This window comes from Pangasianodon hypophthalmus, chromosome 3 (assembly GCF_027358585.1).
Source record: "Pangasianodon hypophthalmus isolate fPanHyp1 chromosome 3, fPanHyp1.pri, whole genome shotgun sequence".
Classification (NCBI taxonomy): domain Eukaryota; kingdom Metazoa; phylum Chordata; class Actinopteri; order Siluriformes; family Pangasiidae; genus Pangasianodon; species Pangasianodon hypophthalmus.
In genome coordinates, this window is record NC_069712.1 from 33,056,947 (window position 1) to 33,069,908 (window position 12,962).

General features: G+C 41.6%; 1 protein-coding gene across 15 annotated transcripts in view; it reads right to left on the reverse strand.

The window, feature by feature from the left end:
- Positions 1 to 1,009: 1,009 nt before the first annotated feature.
- sobpa (sine oculis binding protein homolog (Drosophila) a) overlaps positions 1,010 to 12,962 on the reverse strand; it is a 40,090-nt gene continuing 28,137 nt past the window's right edge. For 2 of the 15 annotated variants that reach the window (XM_034303015.2, XM_034303016.2), the window contains 5 exons: positions 9,045 to 9,122; positions 7,627 to 7,653; positions 7,322 to 7,390; positions 1,531 to 3,539; positions 1,010 to 1,202 (listed from right to left, as the gene is read on the reverse strand). In XM_034303015.2, coding sequence (XP_034158906.2) covers positions 1,064 to 1,202; positions 1,531 to 3,539; positions 7,322 to 7,390; positions 7,627 to 7,653; positions 9,045 to 9,122 — 2,322 coding nt within the window. In that variant the 3' untranslated portion in view covers positions 1,010 to 1,063. Of the gene's footprint in view, positions 1,203 to 1,480; positions 3,540 to 7,321; positions 7,391 to 7,626; positions 7,654 to 9,044; positions 9,123 to 12,962 lie in introns of all 15 variants that reach the window. The other 13 variants (XM_034303021.2, XM_034303026.2, XM_034303017.2 and 10 more) reach the window with 7 other exon arrangements.

A 12,962-nucleotide genomic window follows, 5' to 3' on the forward strand; every position in this document is an offset into this window, starting at 1 on the left:
TCAATTATCAGGTTTAATAGGTGTGTTAGAGCAGAGAAACCACCACTATGCTGGACTCCAGCACCCTGGAGCACCACTGGGCATGTCTCATTTCATGACCGTATTGTAAAATAGTGATTGGCATGTACATCAATCTGCTGATCTCCGGGTTTAGGTCGGAGGCTGGATCTTGAGAGTCCTGGTTTAACTTAACCCATGTCTTTTCTACCCTGTCATCCATGCCTCAGTGAGAGTTACATTGCACATCCTTCCCTTTTAAACATCACCATAACTGGCAACCTGCAAACTGTCTATAAATACTAATCTTCATTAGCACTGCAATCCTCTTTTTTTTTTTTTTTTTATTTTCTTTCTATGTCCATTCTGTTCCAGCAGGGCAGGTATTTTTGACATTTCAGACCATTCTGAAATTCTGAAACATTCTGAAATTCTGAAACATTTCAGTGTCTTGCTGGTGGTGCCAAAGAAAGAAGTAAAGGTTAAAAAAAAAAAAAAAAAAAAAAAAAAAGAGAGAGATGTCACCAACAGATGTGACCACGGTGACCTTTTTTTCATTACTGTCTTGGCACTCTATCCATCTAAAGTGTGACACCACTGGCATCCCAGAGCTCCAGCTCTTTCTCTTTCACCTAACATAGACAAAAGCAGACTTGTCTGAACACTGAAACTAAACAAAAAATACTTGTCTGTCATCTGTGGGCACATCTGAGTGGCAGGCCTCATGTTTAAGGCCATGTTTAAGGCCCGCTTCCAGGCCTGTTTAGGAGCTGATCCTGTCCACCTTTTGCATGTTTCATTGGCAGTCCACTGGACCTCTCATGATTGCTGTTTTGGCTTAATCACCCATGTTTTGGCCCTGTCCCAACTCTTTATATACATTACAATCCTTAGCACTGCAGCGCTGCACCAGTCCTGTAGAGGGAGACACGTCCATGTAGATAGAATATTACTAAACAGTGATGAGAAACGGAGGACCATAAAAAGTCAGAAGTTGAAAGATTCAATCCCTCAAAGAAATCCTTGGGATCAGTCTGCTCTGAGATAATATTGGTGGGAAGTGCAATTATTTATCTAACCGAGACATGATTGAGCTTGTAGAGAAGGTTATGGAGGAGTAGAGACAGGTGTTGACATGTTGATTGGTGGACTGATGGGATCTGCTGCAGTGCTGCGCTCTTGTCCCTTTGGTGAGATGTAAGTGTCTGTCAGAGGGAGAGAGCAGAAAAGGAAAAATTATATTATATTATATACTCTTATATTTGGCAGCCCCTTCCATATCAAATCTACGGCCAATTTCAAAAGTATACATGAAATTTCAATTAAATTTTTGCACTGAATTGAAAATTCTGACTGACCACACTGGCATAATTAGAAATTTGACACTTCCTTTCCAATCGACCCCTGGTAGCCATTTTTGCCTTCGTACTATTCTAAGAGTTAGCCTGAGATTAAATCAACCAAAAACTAGTAAGTGATTGACCTGCAGGCTTTCTCACTCTTCACTTGTTCTGATTGCGGATGCGCAAGCACCTCCTTTTCAACGGCGGCTCCATGTCTGCTGCTCCCGCCACCGATAACGGAGCTTCCAAGCCGCATGGCAATATGGCTGCCGTCTTATCTGCTGGTTTTGGCACAGGCTGAATGACACAGCCCGGTTTAGGCATGAGGGGCAAGGCGTATGCATGATCTGCTCCAGATGCAGCGTCCTCTGCCTCTTGGGACTTTTCCTCTCCGGCACGCCCAGGTGCTACAGCCTGCTCGGATAAGGTTCTCTCAATGGCTGAGCAGCTGTTTTCCTTCAGGTCCTCTCCCTCAGCTGGCTCATCACAGATTGTGGCTGTCCTTCGGTTCATTTCCACAGCAGGCCGCTGTTCTGGAGGGGGTGTCCGGACTGTGGGTTCTAGTGGCTGCATGTTGCAGCTGCCATTGACAATCACGTTACAAGGCGTAGCAGTACCTGGCTCTGTTTTTGTCACGGCAATGCTGGCCAGGGGGGTGGAAAGGCTGCATGAGATTGGTTGAGATAGTAAAGGCGTAGTACTGCAGAATGAAGGGTCAGCACAAGGCAGAGTGATGTTGTTTAGTGGGCTTTTAGCCTCTGTGTCTCGGTCATTTTGTGTGTCCTCTAATGGTCCTGTGCTGCAGGAATCTCTCTCATTCATTTCACATTCACCCACTCTTGACACGCTAAGCCCAGTGGGTGTGGTCGATTCGGGCTCGGGCTTCACCTGCACGCATGGCGCGGCTCTCTGGATCACTAGCTGCTGCCGTGAGCGCCGGTTTGTCGTCAAATCAATTATTCCATTTGCTGGTGCTTCTGTAGGAGATCCTGGATGTGATAAACTGGAACTTCCAGCACTTTCTGTTTTAATCAAGCTCATACTGTGCCGTTCCATCTGGCTGGAAATGCCTGGAGAAAGCACATCTGAGCTGGAGGAATTTTGCTTATGAGCTCCACCTTCTCCTCTGGATGAACTGGGAGAGAAGGACGAGTCCTGCGAGTCACTGTGCTCACCAGAAACTTCCGGAAGCATCCCATCATTCCCAGGGCGATCACCTGATGCCTTTGGACTGATTGGGATAGGAACAGGGATGGGAATTGGTACTGGTAATGGCACAATTACGGGATACGGCACTAAGAGCATTGGAGGTGGTACTAACGGCGCCAGTGATGGCATGCCAAAGTTCATCATAGGTGGCACTGGTATGGGCCCAGGTGGCATGATGTTAACCGGAGGGAAAGGAAGTCCAGGAATGTGGGTCCCTGGATGAGGGGGCATTATTCCGGGAGGGTTACCCGGCAAGGTGGGGGTGGAAGAGGGGTGAACATGGGGTGAAAGTAGGAGTCGGTGCATGGGACTAGATGGAGGACCCAAAGTTCGAGGAGGAGGAGGTGGCCCAATTCCAGGTATCATGGGATTAGGAAGGGGGCTGTTGGGGCCAGGAGGGCGGAGGAAGGGAGGGCGGATTTGTTGCATCATCTGGTGCTCCATAAAGAGGGGCAGAGGCATCGGGCCACGGGGCGTCATCACCATTGGAGGACTTCCATTGGGCACCAGACCCATTGGAGGGTGAATTCCAGGGGCAGGGGGTGGTGGCAGGGGTGGTGGTGGTGGGGGTAACGTTGGACTCTCGTGTGGCCTTGGCGTGGGGATTTTCACTGAAGAAGAGGATGACAAAGATGCTGAACCTGAGGCGCTGGTATCAGAGGGTGATGCAGATGCTGATCCCGAGTGTCCAGCCCCGGATGTTGTTGGCCCTGGCGATGGTGCCTTGCGGGGCCTTAGTTCGCTCAAAGGTGCGTTCCAAGATTCAGGGGTCAGAAGTTGGACCCCGGCGTTTGTTTCTGTTTTTCCGTCTCCGGCCGGATAAACAGGGTTACACAGTCCACCAGGCAGAGCCGCCTGGGTTTCTTTATAAAAGATGTCCATCTTGTACTGGTTGAGACACTTAGCGCTGCAAAACTGGAGTCGCCTCTCACCCGAACCAAAATCCAGATACTCTTTAGTGTGGCGGATGTGCTTGCACCAGTCACACACCTGGAAAACACAAAACACACACAACATACAACGTGTAAATGTTTTAGGTCAGCAAGATTAGCAGAGCATCAGGAAGTGCTACAAAGTCACTGAATAAATAATTCAAGAGTTGTTCTCAGTACTTAGACTTATATGTATGTGTGTGTTTAAAAAATAACCACTCTAGTTTGAGAAACATGACAATCATGCCATAAAATTTTAATATCAGCTTAAGTTAGTGCTCATCTTTTTCATCGGAACACCAAATGTCCATTTTCTTGTTGTGGGGGAGCAACTTTCATACAAAATTTCTCTCTCTGTCTCTCTCTCACACACACACACACACACACATACAGTCATTGCTTGTCACAGTCAGTCGCCTCTGGCAGAGCTGCAGGGTCAAACACAGACTGTCCCGACTAAAAGGTTTTCCCTTGAAGGAACAATCATGTGTGTGTGTGTGTGTGTGTGTGTGTGTGTGCATGTGCATGCTTGTGTGTGTGTGTGTGAGTGTGTGTGCGCGGAAATACATACAAAACAAGTAGATGTGTATTCAAGGTGACACTAACAGAACGTGACAAGGACATGTCTGAAAAGAAGACCTGTGTGTGTGTGTGTGTGTGTGTGTGTGTGTGTGTCTGCTGTCTGTCTCTCCTCATGAGAACTGCTCAGGTTGACAGGTGCATTGCAGACTCACGGATTTGCCCCAGGCCTAGCGAGCTGATTACCGAACAAGCCGAGTCTCACAGGAAGTAATAAGCGGATTAATCAGCTGTCGGTTCAGTCAATGACAATGACATATACACTGTCTTTCCCTCTCCTTGTCTCTCTCAAGCATGCACATGCACACACACACACTTGTGAAGAATATTCCCTTACACACACACTCTTTCTTTTTTACACACACACACACACACACACACACACACACACACACACACACACACACAATAGAGACAGCCTTCGCTACATTAAAGTAACATGAGTCCTTCACACACACTCCTAACACTCTACACACATCACTAAACACACAGCCAGGGTGCCATTTTGAGTTTCTAGTAGTAGTTTCGTCTGACACAAAAATTAAGATACAAAAAGTGTAACTCAAAACAATGGCCTTCAAAAATATCTAAGTACTTTTACGAGTGTATTTAAATAGGTTCTGTTTTATTAGCTTCCTGTTTAGCGAGCTCATGTTAGCCAGCTATCTAGCTTTAGATTTAAGTAGTATGAACATAAATATATCATTTAAAATCCTGTCAGAAAGTCTGTATGTTTAGCTGGCTAGCTAGCATTAGCAGTGAACAGAATGAACATTGATTAAAATTATTTTAAATGCTTCTTTGAAATTATGCCTAGCTAAATTCTGTCAGGATTCCTGTCAGATTAGCTCATGTTAGCTAGTTTTAGCAGAAAAGGTTCTGAATCTTTATATGACTAGTCAAGTTAGCACATGCTAGCTTGCTGGCAAACCCTAGCAGTGAAGTCTATATGATTCCCTGTCAGGAATCCACTGAGGTTAGCTTATATTAGCTAGTGTAACCTGTGAATATAATGAACAAGGAAGAATTTGACTTTAAATTCCTGTCAGAAATCCTGTCAGTTTAGCTTTTGTTAGTTCTTAACATTTATGAATAAGACCAGTCATATTAGCACATGTTAGCTTGCTGGCTTACTTCAGCAATGTAAACTATAAACAATAATACATTTTTATTTAAATGTAGCTAGCTAGCTAGCAGTCCATGTTAGCACATGTTCACTTTCTGGCTAAACCCAACAACATAGTCCATAAACAATGATGAATCTGATTTAAAAATCATTTCAAGAATCTTGTGAGGACTAGCTGGCTAGCGTCAGCAATGAGGATTATGAACATTGAAGAATTTGACTCATATTTTCCTCAGAAATCCTGTTAGATTAATTCATTAAGCTGGAGAGCTTTAGCAGTGAGGATTATGAACATTATGAATGACATAAAAATTCTGTCAGAGCTCCTGTTAAGTTAATGCATGTTAGCTAGCTAGTTTAGCCTCTCCAGTGAAGAATGATGAATATGGTTTAAAATTCCATTAGAAATCCTGTCAGGTTCATGTTAGCCAGCTCAAGAGAGCTTTAGATTATAAGGATTATTTAGAAGTATGACTTTAAAATCCTGTCAGGTTAACTCAGTTAAAGAAACAGAATTATGAACATTGATAAATATGACAGAAACACTGTCAGCTAGCTAGCATTAGCAGTGAACAATATGAACATTTATGAATAAGGATTTTACAGTCCTGTCAGATTATCTTTTTTTTTTTTTTTAGCTAGCTAGCAGTGAAGCTTATGGACATTTATGAACATAACTTTAAAATCCTGTAAATTAAGCTCATATTAGCTAACGTGATAGCACTACGAGTGAAGATTATTAACATGTAGGACTAAAAATCCTGTGAAGTACCGCCATGACTGTCTGTGATTGATGACATCATCTCGTCACTTCTCTTCACAAGTTGGACAACATTTGTAAAACGTCTTGATGCGGTGAAGTGAGTGAGAGTGTGTGTGTGTGTGTGTGTGTGTGTCTGTGTGTGTGTGTTGAATTATAGACAAACGTTAATTTCCCCTCGTTTATACGGCAGCACAGATGGAGAGCACTTAACGAGTCACCGCTCTGTGCGGGACATTTCACTGCACATTACGCTAATGGAGTCCCTCTCTCCGCCTTCTATCTCTCTCTCTCTCCTTCTCTCTCTTTTCCTTATACATTGCCTTCATTCATGCATTACTTCACCCTTTCCTCTTTCCTTCTCTCTTCTTCTATCCTTTTTTTCTCTCATGCTCATCCTCTTTCTTCTCTCTCTATTGCTTTCCTCCTTTTTTCTTTCTGTCTCCCCCTTTTCTCACTCCCTTTCTTTTCTCCATTTTGATTTTTTCTCCCCCCCACTTCCTCCGTTCTATCTTCCTTTTCTCTTCCTCCTTATTTTATCTTTCTTTATCCATTTTTCTCCCCCTTTTTTCCTCTCATTTTCTCTGTCCCTATATCTTCCATCTCTCTATTTCCCCTTCTTTCTCTCTCTTACTCATTTCCCCTCCCTCTCTTTTTCCCTTTTCACTCTTTTCCTCTCTCCATTTCCCTCCTTTCTCTGTCCTACTCCTTCTCTCCATCCTTATTCCTGTTTTCTCTTCCCTCTTCCTTCTTTCTATTTTCTCTCTTCATTCTCTATCTCCTTTTATTTTCATCTTTAAATTTTATTCTCCCTTTTCTTCTTTTTGTCCATTTTGTCTCCATTTCTTTTCTGTTTCTCCTCCTTCTATCCCTATTTCTTTTTCTCGACCTTCCACTCTATCTCTCTATCTTTGTCTCCATCTCTCTTTTCTCTTTCCCTCAATCTCTCCTTTTCTTTTCTCTCCTCACTCTCTATCTTTATCTTATTTCTTTGCCTTCTTTTCTTCTTCTTTATCTTTCCTCACTTTACCCTTTCTTCTGCCTTTTTGTCCTTCTCTCTTTCCCTCTTTCTTCCAATTTTTCTCCATTTTTAAAACTTTTTTCTTCTTTTTCCTACTTTTTCATGTACATCTCCCTTTCTATCTTCCTTTCTCTTCCTCCTTATCCTTTTTTCTCTCCTTTTATTCCACAGTTTTGTCTATATCCCTATATTTTCTGTCATTCTATTCCCAATTTCTTCTCTCTCTTACTACTGTTCTGTCTTTGCTTTCCATTTTACCCCCATCTCTCTCTCTCTCTCTCTCTCTCTCTCTCTCTCTCTCTCTCTCAGTAATTACAGTCATTTATTTTGTGCTCTTTTTCTTTCTGTAATTACCTCGGACATTAGCGCTTCTGGTTTACATCTCAACTCGTCTCCTGCGTCTCCTTCACCTCTGACCCCTGACTGAGTCAGGCATTAAAACACACACACACAAACACACACACACACACACAGGGTCTGATACAATGCAATGCAGAATGACAATGTTGAAATAAAACATGAATAAATGGAGTGATGTTAAAGAAGGTGTGATTCTGCAAGTTTTAAAGGAATACTCTGTTTTTCAAGCTCATCTGTGTGTGTGTGTGTGTGTGTGTGTATGTGTTTGTGTGTGTGTGTGTTTGTGTGTGTGAGATTACCATGGACAAGAATTTGGCATCGTTTCCCTGCAGTGAGAAAAACAAAACAGAAATGTGTTTTTTGTAGAACTGTTTAACAAATTCTTTAAATAAAGGTATCTGTTGATGTTGAATTCTGGATTCTGATTGGTCAGAAGGTGTTGATTAATTTTCTCTGAGAGTAGCGCAGCTGCAAATCACAGGTTTATATTCTAATACATTATCGTTTCTATAGTAACTGTTCATTCACAGTGGTGTGTACAGCAGACGCTCCATATAAACGGGTTAAAAAACATGTGTAATCATTAATATGGTGAAGTTTTCTGTAAGGAGATGTTTATTTAACATTTATGGAAGGAGTCTCCAGTGTCAGCGGTTTGTAGGAAAATTTACGCTTTCCAGATTTTTTTTTTAATTAAATTTTTTTAAATGAGCTGCTTTAACATAAGTGAGAACTGGAACTAACTTGTCTCGTGAACACTAAACGTAACTATAAACAGATATGATGAACTGTCATTGTCATTCTTTAATAAATAAAAAAACTGTAAAACACTAGCACTTTATGAGGACCAATGAACATTTCTTTCTTTCTTTTAAATTTTGTCCTTTTTATTAATTTTTTCTTTCTTTCTTTCTTTCTTTCTTTCTTTCCAGTTTTCTCTATTTTTGTCTTGGTTTTTTTGTTTTGTTTCATTTCTCCTTCTTCATTGTTTCATAATTTGTTTGTTTTAGTTTCCATTCTATCGCTCTTTCAATTGTTTCTTTTTTGTTAACTTTCTTTCTTTCTTTAACATGATTTTATATATATATATATATATATATATATATATATATATATATATATAGCTACTAACAGATAAAAAGGATGTGATTGTTCGGGTGGTAAGAGTAACTCCTCATCACACCATCCCTGCACTGATTAGTTTCCTAAATCAGCACGCTACTTAATGTTTTATTCCTTTCTTGTTGCTCTTTTCAGTGTTGAAGTTTTTGTCCATGGTAATGACACGCACTACAGATTACGCTGAAAAACACTGGAGTATTCCTTTAAGTGTTTGTGTCGTTGATGTTTCCATCCATAATGAATTTTATGCAACTGAAAACTGTGTGGAAAAAAAAGAACGTAAATAAACGTGTGGATAAAAAGTAGATGTGATGAAGAAAAATGACAGAAAGTACGAGTGTGTGTAACGACTCCTTTGTCATGAAGTGGAGTGGCGACAACGACAAGGGTGTATTTATAACGGTATTGGAATGCTCTGTGTGAGTGTGTGTGTGTATGTGTGTGTGTGTGATTTACTGGGGCTCTTTTTAAGACGGAAAAGCACACAGGTAAAGTTTTGGATGGAAACACACGTACACACACTTCAGGCAAAATCACATCTCCTGTCCACTTCCTGTCTAACACACTCCACACTGGTGGTGTTTAAATGTCTTACAAGCGCATCGCTGTGTGTCTTGAGGACAAGTCTGGGCGTGTCTTTGCTGTGCTGCGTGGAGGCCTCCTCCTCTCTGGCCTACAGGAGAGACACAACGACCCTTATACGCATGGACACAAAACACACACACACACCACACACACACACAGCAGAGAACGGAAGGAAAATAAGAGCGAGATGGGATGCATGGATGGAGTGAAAGTTAGAGCAGTGGCATGCACTCACCTGCAGAGAAAGACAGGCTGTGTGTGTGTGGGTGTGTGTGTGTGTGTGAGTGAGTGAGTGAGTGAGTGAGTGAGACAGTGTGAGAGAAAGAAGCGAGGTAATAAATAAATCTAACATTTCATTTTGAGAGTGTGCAAAAATTTTATGTACTTTATGAAGACCAAATATTCCCATAATGATAAGAACACAAGAATCTTTCTTTCTTTCTTTCTTTCTTTCTCTCAATTTCCTATACTTTCTACTTTCTTTGTTTTTTACTTTCTTTTTGCTTTCTTTTAACATTGTGGGATATCTGTGTGTGTGTGTGAGTGTGTGTCTATTCCAAGCCCATGTACCTGTGCTCTGCACCTGTGCTCTATGCAATTGAAAGCAAAAAAAAACAACAACAAAAAAAAACAAAAATCAAGAATTAACTGGAATATGAAATTAACACAATAACCAAAAGCTAATAAACAATAACAACATTTTAAATCACTCAAACATGTCATGACGAAATGGACAGATTGCAGAGTGTCAGGAGCAGGAACGTCAGATTTCCTCTCTCACACGACAACCAACCGGGGAGAGTGAAGGCTGACACGCGCTTCCTCCGACACACGTGAAGTCAGTCGGCATCTTTTTTTGAACTGCTGTAACACACTCAGAGAAAAGTGCTTTCTGCCCTCTTCCACATACATGAGCTCACAGATGCCCACGTTTGGCTAGTGTCGCTGTGATTGACAGGGGAGAGAGAGCATGCCCCTCCCATTCAGAGAGCACGGCCAATTTTACTCTCTTGGCTCCCAGGCATGGGTGACTATGTCATCGTCAGGATTCGAACTCATGATCTCAAACACTTTTTCAGAACTTGGGAACTAATCACCACCATTGCTAGCCACAACTGCTAGCCAATCCATTCGGCTAAGGGCTAAAACATGCTTCATCTGATGTGTAAAGCCACCACATCTTTTCTAATTACTGCACAAACAATGTTATAGAAGTTAACGGACATCTGTGATTGGCTAACGTCTCCCAGAACAACAAGGGAGGGAATATAAGCTTTTGGTTCTTTTAGGTTTCTAAAAAAAAAAAAACTTCATTTTTATTTAAAAAAAATGGGGCACCAGCCAAATATCTCCATTATGTCAGAATTTTCACATCTGCTCCCTATAAAAAGCAGAATAGATTTTGTTCAAGAATTCAGCAAAGCTTCTTTAATGTAACAGACACGAAAACACACAGATGTCCATCTATATGTACAAGCTTTACTCTGTGTCTTTTCTTTATTTTGCGCTGCTGCGGCTCTGACCCTCTGGGCCTGTGCCAACTCATTTACATATAGTACTAATGAGACCACACACACACACACACACACACACACACACACACACACACACTCAAACACACAGGGAATTTCTGCAATCCAAATGAACTGCTGGCTTGATAACATGCGGTCGAATCAAACATGCAGCCAAAATCATCTTTCACACACACACACACACACACACACCTATGAAGCAAGCTGACCTACTTTACACCACTAACCTGAGTGTGTGTGCCAACACACACTGTGCCAGACTGAACAATGAACACCTCTTTAACACTGGCACTGTGCTAATTGAGTGTGTGTGTGTGTGTGTGTGTGTGTGTGTGTGCGTGTGTGTGCACGCTTGGTTATTCACAGTCTCATGCTACCATACTGTACAGCACAATCCATATGGTTGTGTGTGTGTGTGTGTGTGTGTGTGTGAGAGAGAGAGAGAGAGAGAGAGAGAGAGAGCGAGCTCTACATCCTCTGGGTATTGCAGCTGTATCTGCCAACCTCCATCTGGTTACCAGGGGCAGCACAGGTGTGTGTGTGTGTGTGTGTGTGTGCCTCACCTTGTCAGGCAACATGTGCCTTTCCAAGGACATGGATGGGCACACATACAAACAAACAGAGTGAAATGCACACACACACACACACTTGAGTGACACCTAAAACGCCCCGTCCTTCTGTCAGCTCATTAGTCTCTCTCTTTCTCTCATTCTGTCGTTTTCTGCTCCATGACTACTTCCAAAATCTCATACTACATCTTATTTTTTAAATACTAATAAATACTGAATAATACTGTTTAGTATGCTAGCTTTTTAGCTAGCTAACACTGCATAGAAAATGCAAAACATATTAGCCTACTCAACTCGATGCCTTGTTAAAAGCCACTGAAACTGAATTTTTTGTTGATTTATTGCTGATGAAATCTCACGTTTAACGCAGAAATTATCTTTATACTTTTAGCAACAGTGTTGGGAATTTGTGTCATTTACCTGTGCAGGCTTCAAACACTATTTTACTGGAATGCCACGTGTTGACAGTTACAGTGATGCTCCCATTACACATGATCAATGGCTGTACCATTCATACATAGTTTTTAACACATGCTTAACCCCGTCTCTTTTAATGGTTGTCAGGTCCTGTGTAAAACTGTGTATGTCTTAAAATGGTTTCAAGACGTGGGCCAATCAATTTCAGCGGGAGGTTGTTCAGCACGCCTGGTAGGACCGCCCCCGTGTGCATGTGTGTATGACACACTATCTAGCATGCAGCTATGTGGTTTGGGATAAAGTATACCATAAACTATGATGGTAACCAGTTCTGATAGTAAACAGCTAAACTGTTAGCTAGCGACATGTATAAATATTAGTAGAGACCATGCTTAAATGTGTTTTTTTTTTCTTTTTTTTGTAGCTGATACGCTGTAGTATAATTGATAGTGTGTGTGTGTGTGTGTGTGTGTGTGTGTGTGTGTGTTCTTTTTGGCTGGTAGCTATGAAATAATCACCTTTCACATTGACTCCCAATGCCATGGCAACCAGTCCTGTGGGAGCCTGGGTATAATTGCTCACAGGTAACACACACACACGCACACACACACACACACACACAAACACACACAAAACGAGTTGTGGGCTATTTATTTTGACTAACCTTTCCTTCAGTAACCTTAATCTTCAACTCAGTTTCTTTTGCTTCTATAACAGATACCTTTACCCCAGTAACCTTAACCTTTACCTCAGTGACCTTAAACCTTACCCCAGTAACCTTAAACCTTACCCCAGTAACCTTAAACCTTACCTCAGTAACCTTAACCTTTACCCCAGTAACCTTAACCTTTACCTCAGTGACCTTAAACTTTACCCCAGTAACCTTAACCTTTACCTCAGTAACCTTAAACCTTACCCCAGTAACCTTAAACTTTACCCCAGTAACCTTAACCTTTACCTCAGTAACCTTAAACCTTACCCCAGTAACCTTAACCTTTACCTCAGTAACCTTAAACTTTACCCCAGTAACCTTAAACCTTACCCCAGTAACCTTAAACCTTACCCCAGTAACCTTAACCTTTACCTCAGTAACCTTAAACTTTACCCCAGTAACCTTAAACCTTACCCCAGTAACCTTAAACTTTACCTCAGTAACCTTAATCTTCAACTCAGTTTCTTTTGCTTCTATAAGATACCTTTACCCCAGTAACCTTAACCTTTACCTCAGTAACCTTAAACCTTACCCCAGTAACCTTAAACCTTACCCCAGTAACCTTAAACTTTACCTCAGTAACCTTAACCTTTACCCCAGTAACCTTAACCTTTACCTCAGTGACCTTAAACTTTACCCCAGTAACCTTAACCTTTACCTCAGTAACCTTAAACCTTACCCCAGTAACCTTAAACCTT